Source organism: Chaetura pelagica, unplaced genomic scaffold (assembly GCF_000747805.2).
Source record: "Chaetura pelagica isolate M959 unplaced genomic scaffold, ChaPel_1.0 scaffold249, whole genome shotgun sequence".
Taxonomy (NCBI): domain Eukaryota; kingdom Metazoa; phylum Chordata; class Aves; order Apodiformes; family Apodidae; genus Chaetura; species Chaetura pelagica.
Window position 1 is genome coordinate 1,871,408 of NW_009954538.1, and position 10,144 is coordinate 1,881,551.

At 41.6% G+C, this 10,144-nt stretch overlaps 1 protein-coding gene across 2 annotated transcripts in view; it reads left to right on the forward strand.

The window, feature by feature from the left end:
• The window catches only part of CIT (citron rho-interacting serine/threonine kinase), a 68,099-nt gene that overhangs the window by 54,593 nt on the left and 3,362 nt on the right, over positions 1–10,144 (forward strand). For both annotated transcript variants that reach the window (XM_010004834.1, XM_010004835.1), the window contains 11 exons: positions 1,107–1,244; positions 1,509–1,689; positions 1,895–1,986; positions 2,202–2,306; positions 3,184–3,353; positions 4,255–4,335; positions 4,520–4,655; positions 6,020–6,159; positions 6,993–7,085; positions 9,241–9,349; positions 9,475–9,603. In XM_010004834.1, the coding sequence (XP_010003136.1) occupies positions 1,107–1,244; positions 1,509–1,689; positions 1,895–1,986; positions 2,202–2,306; positions 3,184–3,353; positions 4,255–4,335; positions 4,520–4,655; positions 6,020–6,159; positions 6,993–7,085; positions 9,241–9,349; positions 9,475–9,603 (1,374 nt within the window). The remainder of the gene's footprint in view (positions 1–1,106; positions 1,245–1,508; positions 1,690–1,894; positions 1,987–2,201; positions 2,307–3,183; positions 3,354–4,254; positions 4,336–4,519; positions 4,656–6,019; positions 6,160–6,992; positions 7,086–9,240; positions 9,350–9,474; positions 9,604–10,144) is intronic.

Sequence of the window (10,144 nt, forward strand, 5' to 3'; positions counted from 1 at the left end):
TGAACTTGCTTTTTGTCTGCTAGTATTTTTCTAATATTTCAATGTTATCTCTTTCTTTTAAATTTCAAATCCAGATTTTGGTCATGGTAGGAATATCAGATAAGTTTTGGTTTAAATTTCTCTATTTGGATTATGTAATTTATGTCTGAGAACTTCAGCAATAAAGTAAGTATTAGCATTAATCTTAAAAGCATGTTTTTTCTGTAAGGATTTATGGCTGTTTCCCTAGCAGTTAACATTTTTAATTATCTAAACTGCAGATTTGTTCTGCTGAGCAGAAAGTTTCTATCAACACCTTTTAGTAAAGGGAAAAGACTAGTTAGGAAGATACCAGGTCAAAGATGACATTAATATCCTATAACTAGAAAAAGAGGATGCCCTTCCATATGTTTGAGAAAGGAGGGAAGAGGACCATCAGAAACAATTAAAGGATTGAGGGTTCTAGTCACTTTTTCTTAGTTGACTGGTATTCCAAATTGAGTGTTGAACCAAGAGACTCTGAACTAAAACCTCCAGCCTTTAGCTGGAAAAAGCCAGAACACATAAACTGGCCCAGCCATCAGAGATAGGTGGGGTGGTAGAGGGTGCTCGGAGGATCAGGGAACCATGGCATGGGAAGACGTCCTCAGAGCAGACCATGGGCAGGGAAGAGAAGAGTGTTCTTCAGTCAAAGACCATGCCTTGAAAGGTAAACTTTGTTCAACCCATCCATCAGAGGTTTTAGGTTTGCTGTAAGATGTGTTGGCACTGTTGGTTACATGAAGGCTGTATGAAGGCCTGCTGTGTATTGACTGCAGCAGGCTGGGGGTTGGAGGGTTTGTTAACTGTGGGCGACACTGAGAGATTAGTTTAGCACATCCTAAGGACTGGAGCTAAGTGCAGACTTGAAATGTAGATGGTTTTATTGACAGAATGTTGCTACAGCAAACTGGCCGGCTCAGTTCTGCAGTCTGTTCTGTGCCTCTGTACAAGGTTGTGCAATCTGAGGTGGTAAAATAGCTTAATATTTGCAGATTGTGAAGGAAAGTAGTGTCTGTGTGCAGCAGGGCCTTGAGATGTGTAGTCATTTTCTATGACCTTGGCCTTAAAATGCTTGTCCCCTGCAGAGTACAGCCGGCGCCTGAAGGAGCGAATGCACCACAACATCCCCCATCGCTTCAACGTGGGGCTCAACATGAGAGCAACCAAATGTGCTGTGTGTCTGGACACGGTGCACTTCGGGAGACAGGCATCCAAGTGTCTTGGTAAGAGCAGAGGGTGCACAAAGTGAACTGGGCAGCAGAATGAAAAAGCATCAGCCTTCTAGAACTGGTTTTCAGTGAAAGCTGAAGGAAGGACCAAGTATGAAGACTAGGAAGTTAGTTGGTGCAAAGGTTCTACGTTAGAAAACATCTGGTGGTTTTGAGTAGGAGATTCTTGGAAAAGCTGGGGTTTGTGGGTTACAAGTTGAAGCAGCTGTGTCTTGAATTTTGTCATTTAACAGACGTTTTTCTCTGTCCTTTTGTCAGAATGCCAGGTGATGTGCCACCCAAAATGCTCCACTTGCTTGCCAGCTACTTGTGGACTGCCAGCAGAATATGCCACGCACTTCTCTGAAGCGTTCTGCAGGGATAAAATGAATTCTCCTGGCCTGCAGCTGAAGGAGCCAAGCAGCAGTCTGCGTCTTGAAGGATGGATGAAAGTGCCAAGGTATAAACATGAATCTTGCTGCCATATCAGGTGCTGAAATATTTGGAACAGTTCCTTAGATTATCCTGGCTCTTATGGTGGGATAATCTGTACATGCCCATTACACTTACTGCCACTTGAGATTTGTCTTTCTAGGAGCTGCATGCTTGTTTTGTTCAGAATCTGAGCAAAAAATCTAACATGGCTTTGTGCTTATTTTCTTCAGGAATAATAAACGTGGGCAACAGGGCTGGGACAGGAAGTATATAGTCCTGGAAGGAACAAAAGTGCTCATTTATGATGCAGAAGTAAGAGAAGGTAATTTACCATTTTTAGGAAGAACACTTTTCATAACATAAAAACATAAGACAACATTCTTGCTTTTCTAGATCCTTAACAGTTTTACTGGCTGGTATATCATAATAATCCAGCTGTGAAACCTCCAGTGTGTATCCACTTCATTTTACTATCACAATTATTTTCTTGCTATGTACTCATAATCTCTCTTAATCTCTCTCCCACTCTTCCTGCAGCTGGACAGAGGCCTCTGGAGGAATTTGAGCTCTGCCTTCCTGATGGTGATGTAACTGTTCATGGAGCTGTGGGAGCTACTGAACTTACCAATACAGCAAAGACAGGTGAGAATCTTACGTAGATGAGGTCAAATGGATTTCCTCTGGCTTGCCCTCAGTGGCTTCTCTTTGGCTGCACAGAATTTCCTCCCTTTAACTTTCTCTCTGTAACTGTGTAATTTGGAGGATTCCTCTGAACTCTGTGATCACGTCAGTCATCTTAGAGCTGGTACACACAGGCAGCTGCTCCTGTCATGGTAGTGGAACTGCAACTAATACACTTATCAAGCCAAATGGAAGTAAATTTAAAGAGTTTTGTAACATACTTACAAACACTCTGTTTATTTAAATTTATTCTCTCAGTGCTCTCTATCAAGTGTGAAGTGTTATAATTCATGCCACCATTGTGCTCATTGTCACCATTGTGACCAGAAAGTCATTAACTTAAAAATACTGTGAGGTTTATACAGTCTCTTATAACGAAAAAATGTTGATGTTTTGATTTGTATGTACTGACTAGAACTGATGGAAAGATTATGTATGTCTTGACTTTAACATTAAAGGATACAGACTGTTAAAAACAAAGGTTTCTATAACCAATTTTTCTGATTTTTCCTGAATAGTACAGGGAAAACATTAGTTAAGTGGCTGGTTTTGTACTTTTCTCACAATGGGATTTCTTTCTTTTTTAATAAAAGGCAAGAAGTGATTTGTATTTAGTAGAGACAGCATTGTATGTGTGGACTGCATACATCCAGCTAGTATTTAGCTTTAAGTAGCTAGCCTGTGCAAGGCCTCTAAAGGGGAAACCTGTGTATAAATTACCATGGTAACTTGTCATGATAAATACAACTTCTCTCAAAATGAGGCTGAAAGGTGTTGATTTTAAGTCCACTGACAATATTCCAAAAACTAATCCTATTCTATCTATATAACATCTCAGATGTGCCATATATCCTAAAATTGGAGTCTCATCCACACACCACTTGCTGGCCTGGTAGAACACTCTACCTGTTAGCACCCAGCTTCCCTGACAAACAGCGCTGGGTCACAGCACTGGAATCAATAGTGGCAGGTGGGAGAGTTTCCAGAGAAAAAGCTGAGGCTGATGCTGTGAGTATAAAAGTTTCATTTAATAATAAAATATTCTGGGAGGGAGCAGAGTTTTGAAAATTTTTTTTTTGGTGTTTGACATACTGAGGTTTAACTGAAGGTAAGTTACTGCTCCTGCCTTCTGACGTGCAATATGAGGACCAGGAACTAGTGCATTGTGAGACTGATGTTTGATATTACAATTCCCTTCTTTAGGTCTGGGGAGGATCCCAAAATTACATCTAATTCCAGCAAACAGAAAACGAGAGAAGGGCAGTTAGGACATAGTTTAAATCCCATCTCAAAACATATTACGTGGAATGAGCAAACCTTGAAAGAAAGAAACAAGCTAAAAGCACCCTCCTCTCCCATTCTTACAGAGTTGGGTCTTTTTGTGTCTTGGGGGGGATGGAAAGAAGATGTGGGGGTGTGTGGGTTAGTTTAAGTTTTATTCCTGATAGGAATAAGAGTTTAAATGAATTTGTTTTGGTTTTGGATAATCTTTTTCATCACTGTTGCACTGGTGACTCTCCCTTTTCTGATAAAGGGAGATTTGATTCTATGGCATTGCATATTATCTGACTAGCAGGAATTTTTTTTAAATCCTCCCTCTAGGAAAATTTCACTGCTCCATTGCAGAAGCTGGGGGTAAATGGAAAAATAGGGACAGCAATAGATTCTTGTCTGAGATGTCTGAGTTTAGGTCATTCTGATGGGTTTGCCTGGCTGTGTTCCAGGTTGATAAAAGTTTACTAAGTCTTCTGTAGGCAACATCCCTGCAACTTTTAGCTTTATGAGAAAAAGAAATCTGTGTCAAGCTTCTTGCCTGTCTGAAATAATGACTTTACACTGTTAAAATACTAACAGAGACAGAGATAAAGATTAACTTAACAAGACAAAAATATCTTCTTGTCATTTGCAGAAATTGCTGGGTAACTCCCTGTTGAAGCTGGAGGGTGAAGACCGTTTGGATATAAATTGCACAATGCCCTTCAGTGACCAGGTAATGATCATGTTCAGTTGGGCCTTTCTAAGTACTGGTTATTTCATGCATGGAAATGGCATAATAAGAGCACAAAGTGTAATTATAGACTTGTTTGTTAGCTTGTCCTTTGCTCTTGGAGCATTCCTTGTTCTCTTCTTGTTCACCCAGTGCTGTTTCTATTTTTCTCCTGTTGTCACTGCAGGTCGTACTGGTGGGTGCAGAAGAAGGTCTCTATGCCCTGAATGTACTGAAGAATTCCTTAACGCACATCCCAGGAATGGGTGCTGTCTTCCAAATTCACCTCATCAAGGATCTGGAGAAGCTGCTCATGATAGCAGGTAGGGGCTGCAGTCACTGTGTGTCCCACAGGGAATGAGGCTGTTGCTGTGGATCTAGGAGTGCTGCCTGCACAGGGGCCTGCCTTTCCTCTAGGTCCATTCCAGGCTTTTTCCTTGTTTTATCAGTATAATGTCAGGAAGCAGCAGCTGTGGTTAACACTGTAGTGGCTGAGGTTTCCTTGCAAATGAATATGTGAATCAAGGAGTCCATTAAATCACTTTCTTGTGAAGGTTTCTCAGTTTCCAAAGTTGAGAGGAACCAGAAACAAAACATTTCTGGTTTTGGGTTTAATTTTAAATTCAGTGTAAAGTGTTGAGCTGATCAGTGAGCATTTCTCTCCCTAATCACTACATAACCTTTTTTTTAATAATGTAGTTAACCATTTGAGGACACAGTGTGATCACTTTGGCCTACAGCAGACAACTTTTAACCTCCCTTGCTCTAAACACTAATCCATGTAACAAAACTGGGACTTCTTTAATGGTTTAAGATTCCCTTACGTGATCACTTTGGCCTACGGCAGACAACTTTTAACCTCCTTTGCTCTAAACACTAATCCATGTAACAAAATTGGGACTTCTTTAATGGTTTAAGATTCCCTTAGGAAAGGAACACAAGCTTTAATCACTCCATCTGTGGTTCTCCAGAGATAATCCTTCCTACACGGATGTAGGCACGCTGAGCATCAGGGCGTATCTGCATCTGAAAGCCCAAATTATCAAGTGTCTATATGACATTTGTAGGGAATGAAAAACAAATCCTCTCTCTGGTTCTGTTTGTTCTGCATTTTATCCCTTGTAAAGATTTAAGCTGCCCGTGCTTTACTTGTTTCAGGGGGGTAGAGAGAAAAAAGTAATTGGAAAAACAAATTTCACACAAAATTGGAGAAGACCTTGTTACTGTATTTCTGGACTTCTCAGAGGAACTGGGCTTGGTCTGTAATGCAATTTATTAGAGCACTTCACAGAAAGCCACTGCCAGTTGTGTTGGCACAGAGAGGTTAAAGCACCTTTAAGTTGAAGTTCTGCAGGGTAAAATAAACTTCCTGGCTAATTTTAAATAGTGTCCCAGTGAGGTCACTGCTACTGTGATTTACTGGACCTTAGCAACACTAATAACCCATGAAGAGTGGTTGCTCTCCCAGTGGATTTACTGCCTATTGTGTGGTTGGGTTTTTGTGCATTTTCTTTTTTTCTTTAAATATGAATAATATGGAATGAGTTCTGTGTGGCACCTTGTGACTGTTACCACAGTAACAGCTTGTGATGATGAGCTGCTGCTTAGGTAGCAGAACAGATTTTTATTTTTTTTTTAGAGAATAGGGAGTTTTCCCTTAATGAAATGTAACCATTTCTGTTTCCAGGAGAAGAAAGGGCTCTGTGTCTTGCTGATGTAAAGAAAGTGAAGCAATCTCTAGCTCAGTCTCACCTCCCAGCCCAGCCTGATGTCTCACCAAATGTCTTTGAGGCTGTCAAAGGATGTCACCTTTTTGCTGCTGGCAAGGTAGGATAAAGCTCCCTTGTGCCCCCAGGCCACCCTTTAGACTTCACTGAGCTTAATATTAAGGATATCAGCATCTTTATTTCACTGGCAACAAATCCAAGGTCTGTGTTCTTGTTTTAAATCTTTTTCTTCAAGTAATTAGAGTTTAGGGGCTGAAGAGAGGCTGAGCTGGAGACAGTATGGAGGACTGACTACTAGTATGAGTACAGTGTAGCCTAACTTGCTGTATAATAAGAAATGCAGCATCACATAAATGCCTCCTCACAAAACTGACTTCAATTTTGAGATTTATAAATAGTGAATTGCATCTACTGTTTGTTTTCGCATGTCACATCAGTTTCCAGGCTGGCAAATTTACTTAGGTACTTGTGTCACTTGATAACACTTGATATTTACCTTAATTCCCAGTTTTAGATGGAACATTTAGCCCCAGCAAAAATTCTCATTAACAATTACTTCTACAGACCACTCTGATACAAAACCTGAGTATCATTCATTTCAAAGTGACACGTAAAGTAACAGTTTCAGGGGTTAAAATTTAGACTTAGCCTATTTGAATGTCTTATCCCTTTGAATGAAACATTTTCCTGTAGAAAACCTTTGAATTTTCTATTATCTTCTTTCAAGTATAAGGGAAGTCACAGGCAGTTCAAATTCAAGTTCTCTTTTGAGAACGTGAAGAGGCTTTTCATTATTTCACTAATTCACAGAAACTACCCTCTTAAAAATGTACTTTCTTATCTCTGCAAAGTTCTTTTTGTGGCAAGAGGCATCCAGACCTGTTTCACACACTGTATTGCCATCCTTAACTATGCTTGTAACCTTCCTTACAGGTTGAAAACAGTCTTTGCATCTGTGCAGCCATGCCCAATAAGGTGGTTGTTCTGCGATACAACGAGAGCTTGAGCAAGTTCTGTATCAGAAAGGTAAGCTTAGTAATTCCCTTCCACAGCCAATGTAATTCACATACTGCACTAAGACTTGGCTTTGCAGCAAACACCTGACACCTTTTTGCATGCATAAGAACCTTTGTTTGTCAGCTAGAATGATAACACATTGCAACATGCACTGACTAACACTGGAGTATGCAGCAATTTCCTCTAATAAGAGCTGGCGTGTTTGGAGAGATGCAGGATAGAAACGTGTTTTTTTTGAGATACAGGACTCTGCTATAATCACACCCTTGCTTATTTACCAAAAAAAGGCTTTCTTTTAAAATATCCAGCCATGTTCACTCACCTCTATTGTCTTTGGAGATGACTTCTCTCTCCTTTACAGTTAAGGAAGCAATGGGTATCTGAGTTTGTTTACTGTACCAGTGAAAGGGAAAGGGCATTTGGTGTAACTCCACCACAGGACAGGCAGCTGTCTCTTGTGCCTCCCCTGATCCACATGTGCGTCCTCCTGGCCAGCAAACACAGCAGTAAGATGTGGATCACACATGGCTGTGTAGGTATCTTCTGTGTGTGTGACCCAATCTACCCACAGCACCCACCTGTAAGACATGTCCTGCTTCTTCCTGCCACATGTGGGTATGAAGAGCAGAGCTGGGCCACTCTCCTCCAGCCAGGCAGCTGCAGGCAGGTAACACTGGGCATTGAATCCACTGTTCCTCTTGAAGACAAGTCCAATGAACTGTCATTAGTAATTTTTATATGCTCCTACACATCCCGAAAAAAACCCTACAATACTTGGAATCTCTCCTCAGGACAGAGAGTTTAAACACTGCTCACCTTAACATGGGCCAGTGCGCAGAAACTCACCTCCTCTTCAGTTCACAAATGAAGGGAAGTTCAGGCCAAATCACCTATCCCTGTGAGCTCCTGCAGGTTACTCTGGAGGCACCAGATAAATTTACAGTGTGACTGAGGCTTTTATGCCCCCAGTGCTACACTGGTGGTGCTGGGAGGCAGGACAGTAATTCAGATGCTGGCCTCCTTGGAAGTAGAGATATGTTTGATGGAGAAGATCTTGGCACAAACAATGTGGATGCCAGCAAACTTGGAACATTGCAGCTGGTATCAATTGTTGCTGATGATGGGGCAGCAGCTGGCAGGACACACTGGAGATGTGCAGGCACCATCCTCTGCTCATGCTGCCATTCACCTCCAGAGTGCCAAGTGCCTTCATGAGGGCCTACATGCACAGGCATGTTTTAGAAGGCAGGCTTTCCTTATCTTCACTAATCCAGACAACTGAATTCAGATCCTAACAAGATGGCAGCAAGCCCAGAATATGCTCTTCTGTTGTGTCAACTAAATCTCCAGATAAACTAGGAATTATGCAAGGAATCTTGTCCTCAAAAGATCTGGGGATCTGTGTGTTGTGTCACGCTACACAGAAGAAAGGAAGATTGTGTATCTTTGTCTTCCTTTTGCATGAGGAGCTATCAAGGTAATTTCTTCAGTGTTAACAGCAGAGATGCTTTAGCAAGCTATTTCCTTCTGTTGGGAGAGTTCATGGTGGAGATGCCTGCTGATGAGAGTTCTTCTCTGTGGGTTATGAAGAGTTGGTACTTGACTGGAACTTGTGAAACTTTGGAACTTGTCCATCCTGCTGCAGTTTTCTTAGGATCTTTCTTTTAGGTCTGCCTTTCTAGCAGCTGCCCTGATTCTTGGTGACTTCCAGGCTAGGAACTGGGGCACTTCTGACTGACTGACTTCTTAGTGACAAGTCTGTTCTTCAACCCTAACTGCTCAGTCCTGGTCTTATGTCATCTCCAGACGCTGTTGAGATATGCAGCACTTGGCATACCTGAGACCTGTTATAAGTAGGGAGCCACAGAGCAGAATAATAACTTCCAGAATAGCGTGTTTTTCCAAAAGGAGGAGGTTCTTATTAAGGTTAGTGCCTGGAGTAGAGTTTATATGCAAGTCTGTATTCAAGCAGGCACGCCTGCCTACAAAACCAAACCTTTTCTTCTAGCAAGAGTTCTTTTCCATATGCTTTTGAGACCACTAGTGACTTAGAGGTTGCCACCCCTCCCTTTTATGAAGATAAATGTGGCAATATATCATCTTCCGTAATAAGCAAAATTGGTTACAGAGAACCAATATCACTCCATACTTCCCTCTTTTCCAGGAGATCGAGACTTCCGAGCCTTGCAGCTGCATCCATTTGACCTCTTACAGCATCATCATTGGAACCAACAAGTTCTATGAAATTGAGATGAAGCAGTATACACTAGAGGGTAGGAGACATTGTCTGAGGAACACACCACATGGCTCCACAGATTCTTCTGGTGGGGCTTCTCTAAAGCAGTTTAGGAAAAAAAGTTGGTGCTAATCAAGCTGTTTTGCTCCATTCTTTTTGCAGAATTTCTGGATAAAAATGACCACACTTTGGCCTCTGCTGTGTTTGCTGCTTCCACCAACAGCTTTCCAGTCAGTATCATCCAAGTGAATCCAACAGGGCAGAGGGAGGAGTATCTGCTGTGCTTCCATGGTAAGTCTCAGATTGTTGTGCAGTTGTTTGCACCACATCTGCCCTCTTGGTAGATGCAAAGAAGGTACCTAAATGCTGTTGTAAAGGAAAGTCAAACATAGCTGACTTTCTAATATGTGTAACAAAGATTTGTTGAAGACTGAATCTGAAAGCCCTGGTGGTTTAAACAGTAAGGTGTCCAGGGCCTTGGTACTGAAGTGCTTTTGGTCAGCTTGCTGCTGGCTTAGTTCTCCGTGCCTGTGGGTCAGTTGGCACACTCAGGCCTCTGTGCCTAAATGGATTGCAGTTGGTGTTCAGTGCAAAGAGGTGTTTGATCACCCTGATAAAATGTTATGGGGTTTTAAAACTTTGGCATTTGTAGCTGATTTCTGTGAAACAGGTGAACACTTAAATCTTCTTATGGAGAATTAAGAGTGTTATGTTTTTTTGTATAGCTGCTTTTGTTGGCCCTCTAGGGTAGTGTTACGAAAGTGCAGAGGAAGTCTTCAAAAGCCCACTAGTTGTAACTTTGGGTGAGGAGCAGCAGCAGTCTCACGCTCTT